This window comes from Sturnira hondurensis, unplaced genomic scaffold, assembly GCF_014824575.4.
Source record: "Sturnira hondurensis isolate 20B ecotype Veracruz unplaced genomic scaffold, ASM1482457v3 Scaffold0007865, whole genome shotgun sequence".
In the NCBI taxonomy this organism is placed as follows: Eukaryota; Metazoa; Chordata; class Mammalia; order Chiroptera; family Phyllostomidae; genus Sturnira; species Sturnira hondurensis.
This window is the reverse complement of record NW_028080496.1, coordinates 5736084-5761285: the sequence shown is the minus strand read 5'-3', so window position 1 is coordinate 5761285 and position 25202 is coordinate 5736084. Positions and strand designations below refer to the sequence as shown.

Genomic DNA, 25202 nt, shown 5'->3' with positions numbered 1-25202 from the left:
GCTCCGATGTCTGTCTGTGTTACTTGCTGGAAGCAGCCCTGTGGCTTCATGTTGCACGGAGAGAAGCGCTCTGCCGGAAAGGGCACTGGCAAACCTCCTTCCTCTGGGTTGGCGTGGGCCGGGCCACCTGCTCACCAGGCTGCAAATAGGAAGGGCTTCGTGCCCAAGAGGTTGGCCGTCACACCTGCCCTTCACAGAGGCGCCTGCAGGCTCTGAGCACCGGACCAGGCTGCACAGCGCAATTGGGGCTCCGGCCCCACAGACCCGTGCTCTCCACCCCTTGACGAGCGGTTGTCTTCTAGGGCGACGCAGATTCGGTTCCCTGTGGGCGTCCCATGTGAGAAAGCTGAGCTTCTCCGTCACGCTCCAGAAATCAGACGCCCCAGATTGAATTTCAGTTTGGGGAGGGTGGAGGGAGACACCTCCCAGAGTCCCCAGATTTTCAGCATCTAGTACATTTTCTGGAAGGAGGGTCTATCTTCTTCAAGTCGTATCATCTCAGTAACTGTCATCTGGTTGGGTGACATGTGCACTTTACATGCCGTCAGCAGTTGGCTTCATTGTTGTGACAACTATGTCAGCTGGTTTCGTCTTTGAACACGGAGAGGGTTAAAAACATGGAAATTGCTGTAATTCAGCCTTGGCCAACACGCCATCCTCTGCCCTTACAAGGGCTCTCTGTGGGCCAGAGATCTGTATCAAGATTGTGTCTGGAAAGGTACGAACTTTACCTTTTTTCCTCTTACATCTCAGGGTAATGCCACGGAAGGCCGTCCCTTCGCTCATCTGCTCCCTTCGTTCCCCTTGCCCCCTCCCTCCGTGTGAGCGGCAGTGGCCACAGATGTGTAAGAGCCTTGGGGTTTGTTGGACCCTTCTTGGGGTGGAGGGGAGATGGGGTGGAGGGGTTGAAGAAAATAGGCTGTGCCTGAAGTAAAGGTTAGAGCCATAATCTGAGAGGCCAGAACCTGATCCAGGAGTTTCGGTTCACAGAAGTGGTTCCTGTTTCATCCTTTTGTTTCCGAGGTTCTTTATCTGTAGCTATTTCTTTCTTCCCGAGGATTTGGGAACAGACACGGGAGCGGCAGTTTACTTTGGTGTCGAGGGGTGGCTGGTTGTGCCCGGAGGACAGCCAAGCCCTGGGAGGGTTTTAGAGAGATGGTCCTGGTGAGTGGGCTCCCATGGTCATAAAGAGCATGGCTTGGAGGGGACACTGCAGAAGGGCGTCAGCATCGCCCCCTGTCCCCCGCCACCCCTTTGCTTGGATGCCTGTGCAGTGTGTGGAGTACGGTGGTTGGCAGAGGTGGAGAGAGAGGTGCGCCTGCCTGCCTGCCTTTAGCAGGGCCCGTGGACGCACACACAGCCAAGGTCCCGACTGGCCGGGTGACAGCCTGTTTGCTCTCTGACTGGCCCTCATAGATAAGGATGGGGGCAAAGGGTTTGTTTCGGTTTGGTTCCTCCTTTGTCCTTCAACATGGCATCATATTCCTAGTTAGCCAGAGTCTAGACTCTACTGCCTGCTGGCCAGGTTTCAAAATGAGAAGTATTTTAATGCTGCCATAAAAGGAAGACACAACACAAAGGCTTCTTTCCATGGCCTCCTGGCCCAGTTTAATTTGTCAAAAAGATGACAGGCCTTGAATTAGTTCTCCATCTCACGAAGGTTTAAAGATGGGTAAACCCAAGTGGGTCAAGTCTCTCCCGCCACAGACCGTGCAGACCTGCTGCACACGCCCAGCCCGAGTCCGCCTGTGCCGGGGCCTCCCTCCAGGAGCCGGAGGGTTGGGCCTCCGGCCTGTGTGCGTGCACCCCAGGTCCTCACCCTGCTTGAACGCCTCTGCCTCTGCAGCCGCCTGTCAGGAGGGCAGCAAGAGTGCTCCGACAGGGACCCGCCCTGTGGTCATGTTCAGCCTGTGGTTTCCTGTGTGTCACGTACCCTGTCACCCCGTCGGGGGTGCGGGGCGGGGCCAGGATGTGCGGGAGGGTGATTGCACACACCTCATACCTCTGCTTCTGCTCATTGTTTTAGATGCTAGGTGGGCATTTCTGTGCTAAATCCTATTAAATAAGAAGTGGTTAAAACCAAGATGCTGTACAGTAATTTGTAATTATGTATAAAGTAAAGCTGTTTTAAACTATAAAGATTTTTTTTTCAGTGTTTTCTGGAATTTTACCATGACATACTGGCTTTGTATTTTATTTATCTTCCTGTCTAGTTACTGGCTTCAGATTCTTGTAAAGTTCTTCTTGGCCCTTCCAAAAAATAAATGTCCTCTAAGTCTTCACTGTGGCTGCTGTGTGCCTGTCTGTCTGGGCTTCCTGGGGGGAAATCTCCAAATACTCCGGGTTTCTCGTAAAAGGGGTAGCCCCTTCCCCAGCTGCAATGAGAGCCTTTTCCCCAGCGAACGCTGTTTCTTTATTAGGGGACAGAAAGCAGCAGGAGATCCTGAAGCACTAAGTGTCTCCGTGGGGACTCCCACTCGATCCTATAGCCGGGACCCAAACCCTCAGGGTGCCAAGTGTTGGACCTCTCTCCGGTTAATGAAGTAAAACTGTCCTTCGTCGTAGATTCTACAATGTGAAGAGATTAACGTTAAATTGCCTTTTTTGCCAACTTTCATCACCCACCCCATCCCATCCCCCAAACATTGCAACTGCCAAAACCTGCTTCAGGAAGGAAGATCTTACTTCCCTGGAGAGAGCTCCGCAGGGACCAACTGGATGTGATCTCAGAACACGGACAGATCCACTGAGAAATCGGAAACGCGCGAGGAGCTGTGCTTGCCCCTTTAACAGGCCCCTCCGTCCCCTGGGCCCTGGGGATTGCGCCATATGGTGTCAAGCAAAGGGGCCTGGGATCTTGGCATTGCCCCTTGCAAGCTCGTCACCCACCAGTGGCACAGAAAGTCCTGCCCTAGTGCCGAGTGTCCTCCCTTCTCAGTGAATTTGGAAGTGCAGTGATGCCCTGAGAGGCTCCTCTGGCCTTGGCAATGGCTGCCTTCCTACAAGCCAGTGACACACTGGTGCCTTCTGGCCCACTCACTGTCCTCGGCTGGCACCACAGCTGCAGCAGTCCCCTACCCTTCTGAAAGCCCCTCCCACGAAGACGCCTCAGCAGAGCCGGGGAGAGCAGTTCCCAAGGCCTTCCATGGTCCTTGGGTCTGAGCCAGGAGGGGAGGGAAGAAGAGCGAGGAGGTTCCCTCCTTCCTTCCTTCCAGAACAGCAGATGCAGGGAGCGCTCGGGGCTCCAGGAACACTGGACAGCCATCCCGCAGGGCTGCTGCCCGCCCCTGCCCCCAGGGGAAGTGCTCTAGCCGGAGCCTCTGCCACAGAGCAGACCGGGCCGCTGAGTGCCTTCCATAAAAGCAGCATTTTTCTGCTTGCAGATCCCCATGCCCAAGGGAGAGCTGTGCCCTACAAACTGCCTTAGGAGACTGGGTGTTGTAGCAGAGGCTCTGTCCGGACAGGAAGTGTGGTAACTGATGCCACAGGACAGAAATCTGAGTCAGGACTAAAGGAGGTGCCAGTGAGGCCAGAGAAGAGCCTGCCTGGGGAGGGGAAAATGCGGTGCACAGGTGGTTTTTTTCTCAGAAGCCGAAACAAGCAGAACCGGGGTCAGCCTGGCTGTAGAGCCTCAGAAAGAAGGTTGGGAACTCCCATCGCTGGGGGACCAGTCACCTCATCCCCCAGCAGCCCCGGGTCCTGGATGCCTTGTCAGTGAGAAGGATGCTTAGGCAATTGCCCCCATTTTTTCAGGGGCCTCCTGGTCACCTACAGGATGGTGAGGTGCTCTGCCACCCTGTGGGTGTCCTGAAAGGGGCACAGAGGGAAGGGGAGTTGGGCTTGGGAGGGGTTGTGTGTGCCCCAGATTCAGGGGATGTGGGCTGCAGGGCCCCACTGACCTCCCCACCCCCACCCGTCTCCAGCGGCCTTTGGTATCCACGTTACAGCCTGGCCTGTCCCCAGGCCGCTCTGGCCTCCTTTCATATGCTAATTGTTGCTCTGCACAGCTAGAAATAGTCCCCACAGAAGTTGGGGCTGCTCCTCCCTCCTGGCGCCTTTGTGCAACTTTCCTTGTTCCTGGGAAACTGTGTCTGGAGTGGCAGAGGGGAAGAGGGGGCCCAGGAAGGCCTCCCTGGGGGAGCTGACGGTGGGGGGGGGGCGGGGGGGCGGGGAGGCGTGACCAAGTGGCTCCTGGGAACAGACCAGCTGAGAGCCAGGCCTGCTTTGTTCTCCCTCCGGAGCTGTCCCTTCCCTTGGAGGGTCCCTGAACTTCCCACCCCACCCCCAGCTTCAGAGTTGGAGCTGGGCAGTTGCCTGGACAACCTCCTTCTACCCAGCTTTACCCTGTCTGTGTCCGAAGGAGGGGACACTGGCCACCTGAAACTCGTCCCTGGCTCTACAGGAGTCTGGCTGTGGTGAGGAGCTTCGGAGTGTGCTGGGGGGGTCCCACTTTAAGAGGGGGCTGTGGACAAAGGCTGGAAGACCACTGGGTGGTCAGCCCCTCAGAAACTCTCACAATCAGGAGGCCAAGGCGTGTTTCTTCAGGCAGACTGCACTTTGCAAGTAGGAGCTGAAGTCCTTCCACTGCGGTAACCACATCCACAGGGTGGCTGGTGATGTGGAAATCCAGGCCACAGGGAAGCCACAGCCTCGGTGCTGAAACTCACACTCAGCTCCTTGTTTACCAGCAGCCAGGGCTAAGCGGGAAACGTATTTCTAATGGGGTTTCCTTTGACTCTGCTCAAAAATCTGGAACGCTTTCTCCTTCCAGTTAACTTTTCTCACATGCAGTTCCTCAGCTGGAAAGTTACACAATGATGGGACAAAAGTGATGGACACTGTTGAAGGAAGGACTTCAGTACTTTATGTACCTAAGGAGACAAGTCACTGCGTACAAGCAGAGCTGGCGTCTGGGCCCAGCCGGCGTCACTACCAGTGTGCCCCCACCTCCCTGCACTGTGCACCTGCTGGGACAACACACGCCTGCAGAGGCCTGACCTGGCCCCAGGGCACAGCTCAGACTCTGGCAGTCGGGGACGGCGCTGGCCTGCACAGGGCGCAGGTGAACCCGCGTTCTGGGGGCCATGCTGCGGTGACTGGTGCCCACTTCTGCAGTCACTACACCAGCCTTACACACTTGTTATCTTTGCACAAATGAGTATCAACTGGGAGACCCCAGTGCACAAACAGGCACACAGAGACGAAGGAATTTTCAACCGAGAGCTCACGACATGGGTTTTCCAGGAAAGAAGGACTGTCAGGAGAGTGGGAAACACAGGATTTGACGGGAGAATCCATTCAAAGGCTTCTAAGCTGCTGCAGTCATCTGAATAGAGGGAATGGGTCTCCCCACATTCACAGGAGGGGCAGACCCCGAGCCCTGGATGGTGAGGTAAAGACAACTCAGCCCGTGACTCTGTCCCCCAAGAAAGGCTCCGAAGCTCACAGAAAGCAGGGATGTTCTCAGTTCATTTATTAAGTTAGAAACGGAAAAAGGTATCAACATTTGGGGAAAGCACCGTGAGGTCCTTTGTGCTGTGAGAAGTGTGCTCAGCTCAGCTCAGCTCAGCTCAGCTCAGCAGCCCAACAGGGTCAGGGGCTCCTGCTCTGGCCCCAGGAGCAGCGGCTTCCCCGAGTTTTCCAGCAGAGCCACCTCCGGGGACCAGAGCCCATGGCAGCAGGGTGGCCAAGGGAGCACCCCAGCACAGGCGGGCCCTGACCCAGAGGGTGTGTGCGGTCTGAAGATGAGAGATATGCTTCTGCTCCAGAAGGTTCCCAGGTGGCAACTGGCATTCATCAGTGGGTGAACCTGACAAGGTCTGAGTCTGCAAGAAGCTGCAGGGCTGAATTACGAAGGCAGCTGGCTTGTGACGTGGCCTCACTTTGGAGCCTGGCCCGGAACCAGCCAGGTGGCACTGCGAGGAGGGCAGGCGGGAGCCACAGGTCTTGGCTGAGGCACAAGGGTCCCTCCAGTGACATGGCACAACGGGGTGAGCGAGCGATAAGCCAGAAACTGACCTTGGATGTCAGGGTGGCTGCTGGGAGGAGCTGATCTCTCCAGAACCCCGGATGCTAAGGAGAGACTGATGAGGGGGTCCCAACGACTCGGATGGTGAAAAGAACAAATGTCTGGCAGTTCTCTTGGGACCGTGGTCACTTTGTGAGCTCGGGGCAGAGGGGCCAAATCCAGTTACCAGCTGGAAGGCCGGGGTGCTGGTTGGGGTCAGGGGTGGTGGCCTGGCTGCTGGCCTCTACCCCGAGATGCGTCCAGCACCGTGGGACCTACTGGAGTCCCTCTGGGTCCGCAGCTCCTACTGGCTGCTTGTCTTGAAGGGGAGGGCCACAACCTGCAGACCAGCATGGTCCCGTCAGGACATGGGGTCATTGCTGCTGCTTGTGCAGGGGAGGCGACCCTAGTCTAGCAGCATGTGGCTCTCAAGGCCCTGGGTCCTGCTGTGTGACTGGCAGGACATCTGTGTCTGCGCCTGGGGCACGGCTGGCCCGGTGGGAGGTGGTAAAGTCACCGAGGGCAAGCCCACCTCCACGGAGGAGCCCGCAGGAGATTTCCTCTCTAACCCTACAGTCTGGGAGTCATCTGCTGGTGAGGCTGCCACTGAGATTACTTTACGAGTTCTGCCCCTTATAAAGTGTGGCCTCGGTTTTCTCCTCGGTAATGTCTGCTCTCAGTCCTGCTGGACCCTGTTTCCCTGAGGTCTGGGACGTCCTCTGCGGGTGACACAACAAAGCCCACAGAGAAGCCCTGAGTCGAACAAAGCTGTGCCGTCAGTGCTGCCCACCCCCCACCCTCCGGGCTTTCCCCAGCCTGGCCCCCCACGCCCCAGTGAAACCTGCGACCTCAAAGCTCTGCACACGTGTCCTCCTGAAGGCTGAGGGAGTCCCTGCATCACTGCACGCCCTGTGGAAGGCCCCCTTCCCCCAAACCACTGCACAGCGGAAAAGGCCTCAGGCAGACACACCACTGGCGATGACTTCTCTTGTCTAAGCTCAGGACATCCCCCAAGACCAATGCTGCCGGCCTCCTGGAGGGCTGACCTGGCACCAGCAGGGACAGGGCCACTGTGTGACAGTGAAAGCTGCAGCCGGGGACAGGGAGAAACATGCAGAGCCTGCAGGGCAAGAGAGAGAGAGAGAGAGAGAATGGGAGCCCTGCCCACGTTGACAGATGCCCAAGGAATGTCTCACAGTGACTCCGAAAGGGAAAGAAAGGCGAGCCCTCCAGACAACCTGCGTCTCCATTCACCCAGCAGGCAAGCGGCCTGTCCACGCAGTTCTGGGCACCTGCTCCTGAAGGCCGGGTACCACCCGCCGCCTCCAGTGTCGCCCACAGCACCAGCACCGGAGCCTGGAGCAGGGTCGCCCGGCAGCTGCACCCTGGACCCACACAGACCTGCGGCCTGGGTGCGGCCATCTGTATGGGAGAGAATTCGGCCCTGCCCAAACAGAGGTCTGGCCTTTGCCCTACCTTCTGGGAGGTACTGTGTCACACCTGATAGGAGTGGGTTGGCTTGGGCTGGGTTAGGGACATCATGTAACCTAGGGTGGGGGCTCAGGTTCACCCTGTCCAAGGTCGACCTGGAGACTGACAGGAACCATGTGGGCCATCAGGTGATCTGGCCTGAGTGCCGGGGACCTGGGGACCGTCTGGATGTGAAGGCGCCACTGAGCGTCCCTGGGTGGCTGTGCTTCCTGTGCGCCGTCACTCACTGACGTCAGGAGAGGAGCGCTGTCCTGACCCCTCAGGGAGAGGACGCGGTGCTCATGCGGGCGCTTTTCATTTTGACTGCCCCACGCCCCCGTGCATCTCTGGCCGTTGCTGACCTTCATCTGTACCATTTCCCTGTAATAAACCACAACTGTGAACATGCCGGCCCCAGTGCATTCTGGGAGGCCCTCTGGTGACAGAGGAATCTCTGGTGGCCCTGGGGGCCCCTGCCCTGCAGCTGGTGTCAGAAGTGAGGACACCGTCACACAGAAACTGTGCCTCAGACTCTGCAGGTTGGCCCAAATTCCTCATGGGTGTGTCAGGAGACCCCTGGTAACCCTGATGTGCAGCCATGTCTCGCTGTCTCGCCATTGGGTAGAAGGGTTATCTGCTTTGCTCAAGGTCAACTGCAAGGAAGGGGCAGAGCAAGGCTTTGGCTCCGAAAGAGGGTCCCAGAGTCCCCCAGTCCCTGCTGCCCAACTAGGCCATCCCTGGATGACAGTGACCTTCACCCAGAGTGGGAACGGGCCCCGGGTGCCGGTGCTCACCTGGCTCTGCGGAGGCTCCTCACGCAGGCAGGTGCTTCCAGGTGCTGACAAAGGCCGTGGGGATGAGCGAGTAGGGCACGGTGGTGACGCAGCTCCATGTGTCCGCAGTGGGGTCATAGCAGTCCAGGGTCTTACACCTCTGGGTCCCAAAGTAGCCCCCCACCACATAGAGCTTGTTGCCTGAGGCCAGGGCATGGCAGGACATGCGCTTGGCGGTCATGTCCCCAATCCGCGTCCACTGGTTGGTCTCGCAGTCGAAGCGGTAAGCAGAGGCGGCTGTGAATTCCGTGTCACCTCCCATGATGAAGATCTGGCTGCCCAGCACAGCGGCGCCCGTGTACCGCCAGGGCTGGGGGCACTCGGCCTTGATGGTCCACCGGTTCTCCAAGGGGTCGTAGCACTGGACCTTGGACACCATGTCCCGGTGGATGCTGGTCCCCCCAAAAACAAACAGCTTCAGCTTGGCGCTCACCACGGCCGCGTTGCTGACGCCATCCCTCAACGGAGCTACCATCGTCCACTTGTTAGCCCCGGGGTCGTACTTTTCCACTTGTTTCAGGGAGACAGAGGGGGAGGCCGGGAAGACGCCTGCCAGGGACGTGTGTCCCCCCACCACGTACAGACAGTTCTCCAGCTCAGCTGAGCCGTGGCCGAAGCGGGCGATCAGCATGGGGGCTGCCTTGGACCACTCCTCGTGGACGGTGTCATATACCCACACGTCCTTGGAGACCCCATTTTCGGAGCCCCTGCCCCCAGTCACGTAGACCTTGCAGCCGATTGCGGAAGCACTGAACTCCTTCCGGGGGCTGGGCAGGTCTGCCTTCGGGATGATCTCCTTGGCCTTGTGGTCCACCTGGTAGATCTTGTCACACATGAAGGTCTGGCCGCCCAGGATGAGGAGCGTGTGGCCTGCTTTGCGCGGCCGGGCGCAGGGGCTGGTGACCACCCCGTCGTTCTGCAGGATCTTGGTCTTGCAGTGGAGCGCCTCGTCTATGATGAGCTTGGTGCGCTCGTCCGCCGTGAGCAGGGCCTCGCTGGACACGGCCTCCTTCAGGCAGTTGGACGGCAGCAGGGCCAGCCGCACGCTCCGGAGGAGCTCAGGCAGGTGGGCCTTCCGTCCCTCGAGGTCGTGCTTCACCCACTGGAGAATGGCCTCGAAGACCACCCGCTCGTCCTCCGTCTCCAGCTCGTCGCTGGAGATGAGGTCCAGCAGCATGTCCTTGGACAGGCTGTTGAAGTCCTCACTCTGCCGCACGGTCTCGAAGTGCACCAGGCACATGCGCCAGGAGAACTCGTAGAGCCGGCGGCACTGGTGGGCGTCCGACAGCAGCATCATGCCCAGGCAGTTGGAGGGGAAGAGGTTCTTCTCCAGGAACTCGGCAGCTGCGTCCCGCACGTCATGGAACTGCAGCATGTCGCCGGCCTCCAGCAGGGACTCGGCGTTCTCCTCGTTGATGGCGATGCGGGACGAGTAGGCGAAGTCCAGCAGCAGCTCCAGCACCTCGGGGTGCAGGTTGTCCTGGAAGTTGACCGTGTCGTCCCGGCTCTCACGCAGGCCGTGGCTGAACATGGCCTCGAAGTAGCGGCTGGAGGCGGCCAGCACGGCGCGGTGGCAGGGGAAGGCGCGGTCCCCGGCCCAGAGCGTGACGTCGGTGAACATGCGGTGCTTGCGCAGCGTGTTGAGGTGGGCGAGCACACAGTCGGGGTGCGACGCCTTGTGGAAGAGCGTGATGTTCATGGACCCTGTGCTGCTCCGTGACTTGCGGGTCTCGTGGACACTGACTGACATGCTGAGCCAACCTGCAGGGGACAGGGCCACAGGTGAGATGGGCCACTCCCGACACAGTGACTTCACAGGCCCTGGCTCCCCTGGTGCCCGGCCCCCTCCCACACCTCTCCACTCAGCTCCATCCCTCATGTCAACCGACCACATCGCTGAGGACCCCATAGGCAGCAGAGGCTGGCCTTCACCCCTGCCCTTGGCAAATTGGTTTTGTTCTCCTGAGTTTGCATTAGCTCTGGAACCAAACACCTTTGGCCTGGATACGAGCCACCCCAGGGCAAGTTCAAGCTGTGCTGCCTCTTGTGGTTACAAGGACACACAAATGGTGTCCCTGGCCTGATTAAAACAATGTCAGGGGAACGCTAAGTAGTATGTGTGCTTGATGGCATCCGGCTTCTGGGGATGCTGCCCACGTGGCCCCATTCCACCACAAGGGGAAAAGGCTCAGAGAGGCAAAGCGGCTGCCCGAGGTGCTGGAGCAGGATTCCGCGTGGGCTGTTGAGTGCCAGACCCAGTTCCTACCCTCCACTGGCCCAAGGAGGCCAATCCCACAGGGGCATTTGAAATGGTGTTTGCAAGGACATGCACAGCTGCAGCCACAACCTCGCACCCCCAGGCTCCCAGCGGGCCGTGCCATGGGTGGGGATCGAAGCAGCACTGGCCAGGCCCCCGCTCCCAGCCCCCGAAAGATCCTGGAGAGGTGCTGTCACAGCCCAAGCACTCAGTGCAGAGACGTTTTCAGCATCCGGGGTCTCAGAGACCTCTTGACCCAACTGGGATGTACGAGGGTGTGGGGGTGAGGGCCAGCTGACCACTGACTCACACCGGCTCAGTTTGGAGGTCCCCATGGGACGCTGAGGCAAAGGCCCGGACGACAGCGGCACACACTGAACAGTGAAGCAATCCAGATGCACCTCAACCGAAGGGGCAGAAAAACTGGCCACTGGAGCCACCCAACCTGACAGAGGACCCCAGCTTCCTGGGCCACTTCGGGCACTTCCCCTGCTTCCCGTCTGTCGTCTTCCTCCCAGCTGGGACAAGGCTCAGAGTGCTGGTCCCTGTGAACAGACGCAACCTTGTCACCCATTTGAATGTGGGAGATTCCAAAGCACTTCAATTAAAAGTCCAGGCAACGAGATGCAGTGCTGTGGGAACGAGAGGCTCAGCCAGGCAGGCAAAATCACACATTTCAAAAAAAGGGGGCCAGAAAACAAACTGAATTAAGGGTCCTGACTCCCAAAGCCTGTGATGTCTTCCTGTTAGTAATGAGGAAAAAAAAAAACCACGAAAGCCCCACTTTTTCTTTTTTAAAATTTTATTGAATGACATTGTTTAACTGTCTCGTGTGTTCACCACCCCAATTCAAGTCTCCTTCCGATCACTATCTCCCCTTTGTCCTCTTCCACCTCCCCCCACCCCACTGCCCCTCTCGCAATCGCCACACTGCTGTCTCTGAGTTTTATGAGGGTTTTTGGCTAATCCCTTCACCTTTTTAACCCACTCCCCATCCCCTCTCCCCTCCAATAGCTGGGGGTCTGTTCTCTGTACCTAAGAGTCTGTTTCTGTTTTGTTTGTTAGCTTATTTTGTTCATGAGGTTCTTACACATAAGTGAAAACACATGGTACTTGCCTTTGGCTTATTGCACTTAGCATAATACTCTCCAGGGTCATCCATGCTGTCACATAAGGTAGGATGTCCTTCTTTGTTATAGCTGAATGGTATTCCACGGTGTAAATGTACCACAGCATTTTCTTCCACTAATCTACTAATGGGCACTTGCTCTTCCAAATCTTGGCTATTGTAAATAATGCTGCAATGAATATAGGGGTACATATATTCTTTCAAATCAGTGTTTGGGTTTCTTCAATATATTCCCAGAAATGGAAGAGCTGGGCCATAAGATAGTTCCAATTTTTAATATTTTGAGGTATCTACATACTGCTTTCCACAGTGGCTGCAGCAGTGGGCAATCCCATTAGCAGTGCGCAAGGGGTTCCCTTCCTCCATGATCTCGCCAACACTTCTTTGTTGATTCATTGATGGTAGCCATTCTGATAGGTGTGAGGTGATACCTCATTGTGGTTTTAATTTGCATCTCTCTGATGATTAGTGACACTGAGCATTTTTTCCTATGTCTATTGGCCATCTGTATGTCTTCTTTGGAGAAGTAGCTATTCAAGTCCTTCGCCCATTCTTAAATTGGATTCTCTTTCTTTGGTGTTGAGTATTATAAGCTTTTCATAAATTTTGGATATTAACCCGTTATCAGATGTATCATTAACAAGTATGTTCTCCCCTTCAGTGGGGTTTCTTTTCATTTTGCTGATGGTTTCCTGTGCTGTGCAAAAACTGTTCAGTTTTTCTTTTGTTTCCCTTGCCTAAGGAGATATATCCGAAAAAAATATTGCTATGAAAAATGCCTGAGATTTTCCTACCTATATTTTCTTCTAGGATTTTTATAGTTGAGTCTAACATTTAAGACTTTAATCCATTTTGAATTTATTCTTGTGTGTGGTGTAAGAAAGTGGTCTAGTTCAATTTTTTTCTATATGTACCTGTCCAGTTTTCCCAGCACCATTTATTGAGTAGGCCATCTTTTTCTCACTGTACGTTCTTGCCTCCTTTGTCAAATACTAATTTACCATATGGGTGTGGGTCATTTCTGGGCTCTCTACCCTAGTCCATTGATCTGTATGTCTGTTTTTATGTCAGTATCACGCTTCCGATTACTATAGCCTTATAGTTTGATATCAGGTAGTGTGATTCCTCCACCTTTGTTCTTCTTTCTCAAGATTGCTGTGGCTATTCAGAGTCTTTATGGTTCCATATAAAAATTTTAAAAAATATTTATTTATCTTTAGAGGGGAAGGGAAGGAGAGAGGAAGAGAAATATCAATGTATGGTTGCTTCTCATGCATCCCCTGCTGGGAACTGGCCCCTGCTGGGAACTGGCCTGCAACCCAGGTATGTGCCCTGACTGGGAATCGAACCACGATCGTCTGGTTCACAGGCCCGCACTCAATCCACTGAGCTACACCAGCCAGGGCTCCATATAAATTTTTATAATATTTGTTCTTGCTCTGTGAAATTTGCAATTGGTATCTTGATAGAAATCGTGTTGAATCTACAGATTGCTTTTGGCATTATGCACATTTTAATGGTGTTAATTTTTCCCCCTATCCATGAACATGGTATATGATTCCACTTATTTGTATCTTCTTCATTTTCTTTCATCAGTGTCTTATACTTTCCCAAGTGATTTACATCCTTGAAAATGACCGATTTTACTGGTCATTTACATCCTTGGTTAAATTTATTCCTCAGTATTTTGTTTTATTTTTTTATATAAATGACATTATTTCCTTAGTTTCCCTGATAGTTCATTATTGATGTATAAAAATGCAACTGATTTCTGGATATTTATTCTGTATCCTGCTACTTTACTGAATTCATCTATCAGTTCTAGTAGTTTTTCGGGGGGAATCTTTAGGGTTCTCTATAAACAGAAGCATGTCATCTGCAAATAATGATAGTTTAACTTCTTCCTTTTCCCAATTTGGATGCCCAGTCTGATTGCTGGGGGAGCGGGCCAGCTCTTTTCACATCTCCGCTCTTCCTACCAGTCTCAGTGTGGCTCCTTCTGTAAATCCTTGGTGATGAGACTTCTCTTCGGCTAGCCTTCAGCTGGCTATTCAGACTGTTTGCTCTATATTTTAGTTATGATTCCAGTTTGGTCCTAGGAGGAGATGAGTGTAACATCCACCTACTGTGCCACCATCTTGGACCCACAATTTCTAAAGTCTGTAGCTCCTTCTCCACTCCAAGTCAGTTTTCCACTTAAGCAATGATCTGGTAAAGGAAAGAAGCAGTTTTATGCTTCAGTGACTTTGGAAGTGTCCAGGTTTGTGTTCTCTCTCACTCACTCCTTCCCTGTCAAAGAACCAGAGAAGCCACAAGCTGACGAGATCAAAGCTGCCTGGGCAAGGCCCCGCTCCTGGGCCTGGGCAGGGAAGGCACAGGGGTGGGGCCTGGCCTTGCTGTTCTGGCCCCCAAGCTCCAGGCACCGAGGGCCATTGGGCTCTGGGGTCAGGAGGTTGGCCCTCAGTGTGGGGCGATGCGTGCAACCAGCATGAGGGTGAGGGCAGGACACCATGATCCCCACCCCACCACCAGCCCTGGGGCACCTCTCCTTTCCTCTACACCTCAGTCTTCCCTTCTGTAAAGTGAAGTCCCTGTCCTGCTCAGGCTTCTGAGTGTTGCTTGCTCACTGGCAATTATTTACAGGGCACAACCGTTGAGCCTCGCCCTGAGACCAGCGTCATGGAGACTAGAGGCTGCACTAGCCTGGCCTGTGGGATGCACCCCACACAGAGCTGAATCGCCCCATGAGAATTCTGGACCTTGCACCGTGCTTCCCCAAATCTTGCTGTGATTGCTAAATCCTCATCCTGCCTAGGCAGAAGGGGGACCTTTGGCCTGTGCATCTGCTGGGGGGCCGCTTGGGAGGACCCCCAGTCAGGGCTCTGACGCTGAGGCTTTGCTTCAGTTCAGCTCACGAGCCCTTGCATTACTGAGGTCCCTGCCTGCTCTGGGTGCCTGAGCACCTCACTGTACCTGCCCTGCAGTGGACCCTGAGCCCAGGCAGGGAGGGAAGCCATTTCTGAGCTTGACCTGAATGCAGCAGTGAATGTTTGAAGGGCTTGGACACCATCTGTGGTGCCAAACTCCTCTTGGATTCTATTTATAGGCAGCCCTGGGCTGAAATGCCAGCTCTCTGCCTTATAAACCACAGGTATGTAACCAGGGTGTCATCAGTACTTGCTCCTGGGGGAGCGGGCTCCATGGACGCTCACAGGACCTGGGCCCTGGCTGGCCAGAGTGGACAGCCTCTGCCTTTCCTGCGTGGTCACATGTGGACATACATACCCTCTGAACCCATCAGGCAGTGGCCTCCCTGGGTTTCTGGCCCGTACAGAACTCTCCCTCTACCTGGTCCCCCTTGGAGGTGGTCCCAGGTCCACCTGTGAGGCAGCTGGCGTTGGGTCTGTGGGGTGTGAGCTGGACCCCGGCTCCCTCTGGGGTGTCGCTGACAGGGCGGCCCTATCAGGGATCTAGGTGGGGACTCCTTCTGGATGGGGATCAAGACGAAGACTGAGAAAGCACCAGAAAGCAGGGTCCACCCGTGCAGGGCAGCTGTATTTGCCCTGCAGTTGAGGGCACGAGGCAACCTTTCCAAGGCCAACACTGCTTAGTCAGCCTGGGGCCCTGGAGCTGACCGGTGTCTTGCTCAGCACCTAGATGCCTTCTGGCTGACGCAAACTCCCCACACAGGCAAAGAGCCAGCGACACACCCAAGCAGGTTCCCACTGGAGACGACTATCAGCCCAGGCACCTCCAAGGTGAGGGCATCTAACTCAAGTGCTGGCTGCATCCAGACTTAAGAGAGGACGAAGGCTGGGATGGAGGCGGGTGCGGCTGAGATGGGTGCGACAGTGGGCGCATGTGGCGGCTCTCTCATGCGAGCCAGCACAACGCCCTGCTGCCTGGGCTGACATCCTGACTGTCCTCAGGAACCTCCACTCCAGCCCATTCAGATGCAGGCCCCGTGTTGGGCATTTGGCACAGGCACATCGCTGGGCCCCGAGGGTTGGCTAAATGAGACCCAGCCCACCAATCAGCCGGTGCCATCCTCCCAAGACGGGGCAAGGAGACTCCTGTAGATGACGTTTGGTGTACTTCGGGGCATGGAGTGGGCTCTGTTCCCAGGGCCGCAGACAGGGCTGGACAGAGGCCAGGAGCAGGGTCTCTGGTCCCTGCTCAACCTGAGCCTGTCTGCCCCAGATGTCCTTTTTGCCTGTTTGAGAGGGGTTTCTGTCACTGGCCACCGAGGTTTGCAAGTAGTACAAGGACTCACCAGATTCAGAGGTCAGGGCTGCTCACCTTGATAAGGAGTCTTAGCTGGGTATGTCCCTCCACCCTCTCCACCTCCAGGGAGGCCACCCAGACACCGAGGTAACGGGTTTCATGTGCTGGTGGTCAGTGATCACCAGTCACACACCCAGCCCAGGAAGTCCTTAGATGCACCAAATAACCACGTGCCCAGCTCACTTATCCACATCCTTGGAAGTTAAGTAAATGGACAGGGAAACAGAGTACCTAACCTGTGAGACCTTCAGAAAATCGCTCCATGCCCTACCAAGATTCCAGCAACTGAAAGCCAAAGGCCTCTATTCTGAGAGAAAAAGGCACCAGAGGCCATCACAGCAGCCCTGAGGGGAGGCCCCAGTTCCTCTGGGCCAGGGGTTAGGAACGGGGCTCCTAAGGACAGCTTAGCTGTTGCTGTGCGACTGTGGCCAAGTTAATTCGCCTCCTTGGGTCTACTACTTTTTTTTCCCCAACCAAAAAGTGATGATGCAAACAATCACTACGTTATTGGGCTGTTGTGAGAATTAAATGAGACAGCAGGCGATGAGCATTCAGAATGCCCTGGGCCCATCATGCATGCTTCCTCCATCCACTGTTTAACTCTTGTCACTGTTGTTACCACTGTGGCTGAATAAGGAACACAGCAGACATTCCCAACTGCTGCTCCGTCCCTAACCTCCGCTTTGAATAAGGAGGATTTCCACTCTCTGTCCATCTTTAAGTGGTTTGATTTGTTAATGAGTGGGTAGTGTTTTTATAATCAGGAAAAACACTACCGGTTTCTGTCAAGCCAATTGGTCTGGGTTAGTCCCACAGCTATAATGGCGAAGGACTTAGGCACGACTGTCACACGTCACGCATCACGCACCTGCAGGGCTCCCGGCGGTGGACACACCACGGTGCTGCGGCTCAAATGCCAGCCCCACCCCGATGTCTGGGAGCACCTCAGGGAGCCCACAGGGTGCAGGCGTGCACCCTTCCAATTTTCAAGTGGAAAACAAACTAAGCACCCTATTAAGCAGACAAATCTAATTGTTAATTGAAAGGAAAATTAGTGTGACCACTGTAACTGAATCAGGGCCACAGATCATTCCAGATACAAGTGAATTATCGGACAAAGGGTCCTTTCTCTAGATGTTCCTGCCTTTCAATGGCCCTTTCTTTACAGAAAAAAAAAGGATAGATACTTTTCAAAAGTTATATGTACCCTGTTTTTAACTTAAAATTCAATGGATTAGAATTACTTATATTTTTGCTGTGTATTCATTTTGATTTTGTTTTCCGGCTTTTAATTGTGAAAGATTTCATACCGGCAGTACTGTTACAAGAATTACATAATGCACACCTTCTGCTTTCATGTGGTTAGTCTGGTGATCGCTGCTGGTTGCCACTGAGCCCCACCCCAGCCCTCGGCCTCACCCCATCCTTGCCTCACCTCAACCCCCTGCTCTCCTGCAGGGGATGGGCTGGCTATGGCAGCTGGCCCAGGGCAGAACAAGGCCCAGGGCCGGGTGAGGATGCTGCTCATACACTGCTTGGTAAACAAATGGCATTCGTCTTCAGGTAGTACCAAGGTGCCCATACACCTGACAGTTCCCCACAAAGGGTAGGCAGGGCTGACCGGCCAGCCTACCCTTGAGCTCAGCCCCCAGGGCAGAATCCCAACACCTTCCCACCCTGACAGAGCACTCGCAACCTGGTTCCCACGTACTCTACTCAGGTCATGACCAACAGTGCCACCACACAGTCCCTGCCAGGCAGGGAGTCCTGAGGTTACCCTACATGTAGCCTGCCTATATGCCTGCCCCACAGCCTGAGTGGGGCGGGGGGGGGAGGGGGGGAGGAGGTCCCTGCAGACCCAGAGGGGCGGGCAAATGCTTCAGCGCCTTGTCCATGTGTTCCAGCTTTTCTGCTTAATGCACCCAAGTGTTAAGCACATGTCAGGAAGGGCAGCCTAATACTTCAGCTTCCATGATTGATAGAAAACCCCAGGCTGACGGCAGCCTCTGGTGGTTGGGGAGCCAGAGCTAGCCCTGAAAAACGATAGGTGTGCGGCCACGTTACTCCTGGAGGAAGGGTTCAGGCCGTGTGCTGTGCCAGCCTTGCCCAGAACGACTGGCTCTGCTTTCCCAGAAAGGTAAGGGGTCAGACCTGCGAAACCCTACTCATGGTGAAGAAACCCTACTCCACTTGTGGCTTTGGACAGGGAAGGAAGCCAAACCAAACACATGACTACCATGGACCATCTCACACCAAACGGAATCCTTTAATCCTCGCAATCAAGCCTGACAAGGTTCTGACTGTTTTGCTCAGGGAGGGCTAGTGAGGCTGCAGCAACAAACACCTCCAGATCTCAGTCCTCTTTAGAGGATAGAGGGTTATTTCTGGTGGAGGGGGGGAGTGTCTCATCACTGTCACTCCCAGGGACCCAGATGACAGAGTGGTCACCACACCAAAGGGAAGATAGAGCTCTCTGGAAAGTGCGGCACAGACAATGCAGTGCTTGGCCGGGAAGGATACACATTGCTTCTGCTGCCATCTAACTGGCCAAAACCAGTCACCTGACTTCACCCACCCATGGGAACATATGTCCCACTATTTCTGTAATTCACAAGTAAGAAAACAACAGCTCGGTGATGAACGGTAACGACAACACTACTAAACATAAGTAGAGCTACTGAGCACTCACAATGTACTGGGCACTGTTCTGAGTGTTCCCTGTGCTAATCCCCAGCACGGCCTCAGGTGCAAAGACCATCTGCATTTTACAGGTCAGGGCACTGGACCCAGAGAGGTGGGCAGTTACTGCACTGTGCTGCGAGCCCAACACCACCAGGCAGGGGGAGGGGTGGCATTCGGATCCAGGGCCTCCCAAGTCCAACGAGGGAGGACACAGCAGCACTTGAACTCTGGATGCCGGATGTAAGCACCACAGTTTTCTAGAAAAAAGAGCTCCTGTCTCGGGCCTCTCTCCTGCCCAGACACATCTGGCCTGGCTGAGGGCAAACCTGCCAGGCAGCTCATCAAAGGAGCAGAGCTTCTCTTATCTTAATTAGGAAATTAATTCCGTTCAGCCTAAATTGATCTGTGGTGAGTTCTCCTTGGGACCCAAGGAGCAGGTAGAAAATGACGGAGGCTGCTGGTTCCCCTCCAATACCTGCGTCCTAGTCTGAGGGAATCTGCTGACAGTAGGTGTCTTCACTGCTGACAGAGGTGGGTGGGGAGTGACACCAAGGCACAGGAGCCCCTCCCTCAGGGCAGGATTCCCCCAGGACCTGCTCAGCGCCCTGTCTCCTTGGGGGAGGAGCCATCCAACTGGTCTTGCAGGCACCTCCTTGGCAAAGCCTGGTGTGCAGCAGGCAAGAGCTCCAAAATCTCTTGGGCTCCCTTCAATCCCTCTTTGGGGGGACCTCTTTGTCCACCTGTTTTCTCAGAGGTGGCCCGAGGCTCTATGCCCAGGAGAAACCGCACAGGCTAGGTCCCACTACATCTGTTCTGGGGTGCAGGAGTGGGGTTACCCTAACTGCTCCCCCACACTGTTTGCTCAGCTCCCTATCCAGGACCAGTTAAGAGCAACCTTGGGAAACAAGCCACCTTCCTTTGGGCCCAGCTTGTCTCTCCCTTCACCCAGTCCTCTGGCTTCACCAGCCCTTCACCCAAAGGCACACCCAGTGCCTGCAAGCACTTCACATGGGGGCCCCAGACACAGTGGGCAGAAGCAAGGAACTGAGAGAGAACCGCCCTGTAGCTCTTGAGTTATGAAGAAGTCTGACTCAGTTTCCACTCACCAAGGAAGGAAAAGAAACTGGGAGCTGGCCTATCGCACCCCTCGTTCTACAGGTGAAAAAGAAAAGGGGTCCCAGAGAGGGACAGTGATTTTCCCAGAGGCAGAGCTGGAACTAGACTTCCGATTCAGCAACCCCTCACTCTGCTGGCTGCGGCTTCTCAAACTTTTCCTGCCCACAAAGGTTAACGCAATAACTCAAGGCTTATAAAACTATTTAACACCGGATGCTCCAAGAACTTCAGAGATTTCACAGCAAAACATTTGCTGAAAGCATGGCACAGAAGAGCATCCACTCATTTTACAGAAGAGGAAACGGAGGCCCCCAAAGTTAAGGGGACCTACCTGAAATCATACAGCCAGGCAGGGGCAGAGAAGGACTCCCAGCCCCCCACTTAAGTGTTCTTTCTGCCCACAGGTTCCAGGTGTGGGGGTTCCGACCACAGAGCTGGCAATTTGACAAGCAGTTCAAGGAGCCATAAATGCTCATCCTTTTGCATGAAAAGGGCACCGACAGGGCTTGGAAGGAAAGATTCAGCAGTGCACAAGGGCTGTCTGTGGATGCCAGAACAGCAGACGGGGGACGTGGCTAGGGCCCCAGGAGAGGGCTGGTCACAGACGCACAGGTACAGGTGCACCCAGATGCAGTTCCCCAGCCCATGCTGAAGGAAGATGGGCTGGGGAGACGAAGAGACAAAGATGTGCTGAAGAGACGAAACAGAGCCCTTTTTCCCTGAGTCCTCTCTCTGGCCTCACGGCCACACCACCTCCCTCCCAGCGCCTAACAGCTGAAAGACTTGGAGTTGGTCTGGCAGGGTGGGTGCCTGGAAGTGACAGGTATCACTGTTGCTACCTTTAGACTAGGATAGGGGTAGCCCTGGTCAGGCTCAGGGGTCCAGGGAAGGGGTTGGAACCTGCTGTGGACACTGGGCCGACTTCCCTCACCTGCAGACAGACCCAGATCACCAAGGGAAAGTCCTGTGAGGGTACTGGGAGTAAAAGCAGGGGGTGGGCATGTTCTTCCCACTGCCAGTTGTTCCAACTAAGTGCTTTCTGGCTGGGAAAATGCTCCAACAGTCCTGGCCACCCAAAGCAATTCACTTATAAAATTTAGCACATTAAATGAAAACCATCATCTCAATCAGCCCAGTGATTGGCTTGCGTCTGGCTACTCTGTTTCCTCCTGCCAGCTCAGGTGGCCCCCTCCTGGCCAGGCCACACCCACTCTGCCAGCTGGTCCAGAGGGACCGGGGGCTCGGGCAATGGACCAGGCTTTGGGATTGGGTGGGGCGGGGGAGGTTCTCCCAGGACCCCCTGAGCAGAAGGGCTGTGTCCAGAAGCCATCCATCTTCCTGGGGACTGCACTCCACAGGCCAGGCCACCACAGTCCCCAAGGGACCTTTCTATCACCTTCTGCCTCCTTCCTCTCCAAGCTTAACCTGCACCTGCCTTAAGGTCAGCAATGAATTTGTCTCTGGGAGAAGTCTGAGTGGCTGGTAGAAAAAAGCAGCCACCCAGAGCCTGGAAGATGGGCTCTGGCGTGCCTTTCTGATCTTTACCTAGTCTAGGCATCTTCTCTTTAGAAAGTCTTCACCACCTGTGCCCCTCCTGTGTGCCCTCGGCTCCCCTTGCTGCCCTTACCACTGAGGAATTCTGTACGCACACACCTCCATGTGTCGGGGCCCCTAATCCAGAGGCCAGCACACCCTCACTTAAGAGCTCCCTGAAGGCAGGGTTCCAATCAACAATCAATTAATAAATGAATGAACAAACCACCCACTAAATAACACTCTACCATGTATCAGAGCGATAAATGGAAAGAACTGGGCCTCTTTCACAGCAGACCAGGCACTCCCAGGCCTGGGCAGTCTTCCTCTTTTCTTCCTGCTCTCCTCTTTCCACACCGAGTTCCCGCAGGTTTAAGATGCTATTAAAGGGCATGTGGAGCCTGTATGTCACCCACATCTCCTCTCTCTCTGCACCACAAACAGATCTGGCCCTAGCCCCAGGGTGAAGGCTTCTACCATTTCTACCTGCCTTTTAACAAACTCCCTGAAGTCACTTCCTGACAAACGGAATCACCAGAGACGGAGACAGAGATGTCTGCCAAGGCTGACTCCGTCAACCCCCACAGGTCCAGCTTGGGGACCCAAGGATGCCTGCCTGGTCTTAGGACACCAAATTGGACCCTGTGGGGTGGACCTTGTGTCCTACCTTGTTCCCAGTCCCCAAATGTTACCCTTCATCAACACCCCCTAGGAGTCCTAACAGCACTCCCAGGCCCATCAGTCCCACCTATGAATGGGGAAAGTGAGGCCCGGGGTCCCAAAGGTTCTGGCCCAAATCACAGTCATCAGAGTCTGGTCCACGATAAGAAAATGGGGTTCTGGCTTCTCTGTCCGGACTCCCCACGGATGGCCTAAACTCAGGGGGCCCTCAGCCTGCTCCGAGCAACCCAGCAGGCCCCCAGAACAGCCAGACCATACCTTCAGGGGCCTGGGCCTGCCCCCACCCCAGCCCCTTTGATCAGTCGTGGATAAAGTTTTTCTTTGCTCAAAGATAATGGCAATGACATTTGGGGGGTCTGAAGCAGCAGCACAAAAGTGTCCGGTGCCCCTGGGGGTACAGTCTCCCAAAGGAAACGCTTCTCAAGCAACCACGAGGGGTGAAAGGAACCGTGGGGGCTCCGCCTCAGTGCGTGGGGTCCTGGGGCCCGAGCAGGACGCGAGGAAGAGTGGAGCGGGCTGGAGGGTGGCCGCCACCCGGTGGGCAAGTGGGTGGGACTTAGGGCGTATGACTCTTTCTCTGTGGCTCCGCGGCTCTCTAAACAAGGACAAGGGGCCCTGTGAAGTGGGACACAAATGGCCGGGGGCCCAGGGGCCGCGGGCGCGTCCCTGGTTAGACCCCTCCGACACCCCATCTGGCCCTCGGTGTCAAGTGCGTGGGGACTTCGCCGGGCCGCTCGCAGCCTCCAGGACATGCAGCCTCCTCTTTCCAGGATCGACAGTGATTTTTTAAAAAGAGAGTCCGCTGACTGAATGAATCAACCACTCCCAAGGGAAACAGTTGCTGCTCCCGCGCGCAACATCCATTTACAAAACAATTCATTCCCTCTCCCAGAGCTCTCCACAAATGCCCTCGCCGGGTCCCCAGGCTCGCAGGAAGAGCCGGCGTTGGGGAGAAGGTGGCGAACCACAGTCCCACCCCACCCCCACCATTGTCCCCGACTCCAGCCACCCCCGCCCCAGATCCCGCGGTTGCCGGTCCGGCTTCGGGAACCCGGCCCCGCAGAAGCCCACTCAGCTCGGAGCTCCCACGGGGGATCGCGCAGGACCTGATGTGGGTCCGGGGTAGTGACAAGTGCCAACGCGGGCGGCCCGGCTCACAGCTACCCAGGCCCGAGGTTGTGCCCTCAGCCCAGCCCAGGTACTCACCGCTCGGGGCGCCTCCACCTGCCGCCCTTTCAGCCCCGGGCCCGTCGCCGCGATCAGAGACCCCTGGCTGCCAGAGCCTCCGAGCTTCTGCCACCGCCGCTGCCGCTTCCCTCCCCCGCTCTCTACAGCTCCAGAGCCTCTGCCGCCGCAGTACAGCCCGGGTTCCACCAACAAACTAGTTACTCCGGCCTTCCCGCCCCGCCTCGCGGCCCGAGGCGCACCAGCCAATCAGAGGCGGCGCCTCTGTGACGGATGGGCGTGCGAACCCGTAGTTCAGTCCGCAAGAGGCTAAAGGGATGGGCTCCCCCAATGCACCGGTACCGTGAGGGGGCGGGGCAGGGAGAAGAGGACTTCGACCAGATTCTTAAAGGGACAGGCATCTGTTCCCCGCCCCCCTCTAGTGCGCCGAGGAAGTTTGGAAACAAAACCCAGCGGTGTTCTAGACCTTTCTGAAGGTGGGGGCTTTATAAATTGCAGAAGCCCCTTCTGCCACTGGTCTGCAGAGCTACATTTTTATTTGCGAAAGTGTTGAGGAAACGTTTTCTTTTTATTCTGGGCTTGTTTCAGTGTTTGGGATTTTCTGCAGCCCCTCCAACCCTGCCTATATCTGGAATATGTATTTTTCAGGGTACTGAAGCGCTTCTACCTGTGTCATTTCTAAGTTTCTTTTGTAAGCAGACCTTTAAATATTCACTCATTCATCCATTCATTAATTCATTCTACAAACGCCTGAGGGACGCGCTAGTCTGGTGGCAGGGATAATCTGTAACCTCTCCTTACCTCTGAGTTTTCATCTCCTTCCACCATTTCAGGTTGCTGGGTATCAGGTTTCTTCATCTGTACCGAGTGTGTTGACCCTGAGTAAGAAGATATCCACCAAGAATGGCTCCTTGGTGGCTCACTGAGCTCCAATTTAAAAACAGCCTAGCAGTCCTTTTTAAACGGGGGCCTCTCAGGCAGGCCAGCCTTCAGGAGAAGCCTGCATTTAAACTGCCCACAGGCCACACTGAACTGCCTACCCCGCACTATGTTTCTGATGGCTGAGCCATCCCTCATAAAAGAATTCCTGAAATCCTATTTCAACCGATTTGACTGAGAATTTCCCCAACCAATTGGAGATGCACACAGCTTTATTCTCCTCCCTCTTGGTATCTCCCTGGCCAATCAAAGCAGCTTCATTCTGACCAATCAGGATAGTGCTTTTTGGACCAATCAACACTAAACATTAGGAGTCCTTATTTGCATGAGGATGGACCAATTAGGAACTGGGGCGGGAACTTATCTTTATATAAAGTCAGCTTCCTGTGCCTGAGGAGTGTAGTTTCCCTTTAAACTAGGGACTGTGTTTTAGACTAGGTGTCCCTGCTGGGACCTGGGGGCTGCCATCCACCCAGCAGTCCTGCCAGGGATGCTGTCAGGTTCTATGGAAAGAGGGCATCTCCGCCGAAGGGCTCCTTTCCACCATGTTGGGAGGAGAGGAGCGCCTGGCAGCTGGAACGCCTCGGCTGAAGGGGGCGCCTCTCCTGAGCATACCGTGTCGCTGACTCCCCGCCATGTCTTCTCACGCTTGCACTGTTTGCGATGAATAGAATGTTCTTCACCGCACCCCGAGTTGGGGGTTCCCATTGGCATTGAATTGGCACCAATGACCATCAGTTAACATGTGGAAGGGACAAAAGTCCTCATACAATTATTTTCAGGACTAATGGAGACAAACTCCTGTGACAAGTAAGTGCACAGTAAGCGTCCATTCTTTAGTCCCTCCTACTGGAAATGGGTGATTCCCGTAGGTCGAGGATACAGAGGGTAACGCTAAAGTATAAAAAGCTATAAGAGCTAAGCAGGGGGTGGGGAAAATTCCCAGGAAGGACAGGCCCCACTGGCCACAGGCTAACCTAGGAGGTCAAGGACAAGGAGATTCCAGGCTTAAAAGGCTGTGAGATGATAGGGAAGACACCACCAGAGAGGACATTTGTGTGTGGTGGTGGTGGTGTTGCGGGGCGG

General features: G+C 55.1%; 1 protein-coding gene across 5 annotated transcripts; it reads right to left on the bottom strand.

Moving 5' to 3' along the window:
• Window positions 1–5458: 5458 nt before the first annotated feature.
• On the bottom strand, window positions 5459–24241 carry KLHL25 (kelch like family member 25). 5 transcript variants are annotated; one of them, XM_037053679.1, is made up of 3 exons: window positions 23199–23371; window positions 11013–11112; window positions 5459–10071 (listed from the first exon to the last, which is right to left on the bottom strand). In XM_037053679.1, the coding sequence occupies exon 3, from the start codon at window positions 10058–10060 to the stop codon at window positions 8291–8293; it is 1770 nt and encodes a 589-aa protein (XP_036909574.1). In that variant the 5' UTR covers window positions 10061–10071; window positions 11013–11112; window positions 23199–23371; the 3' UTR covers window positions 5459–8290. The 5 variants fall into 5 exon arrangements, with proteins under 5 accessions (XP_036909574.1, XP_036909572.1, XP_036909573.1 ...); XM_037053677.1 differs by lacking the exon at window positions 11013–11112 and having other exon boundaries at window positions 5459–8130; window positions 8272–10071; XM_037053678.1 differs by lacking the exon at window positions 11013–11112 and having other exon boundaries at window positions 5459–7127; window positions 8272–10071.
• Window positions 24242–25202: the final 961 nt, after the last annotated feature.

Bases quoted from the DNA above. Each gene is read 5' to 3' on its own strand.
- KLHL25 (XM_037053681.1), bottom strand. From the start codon at position 10,060: ATGTCAGTCAGTGTCCACGAGACCCGCAAGTCACGGAGCAGCACAGGG.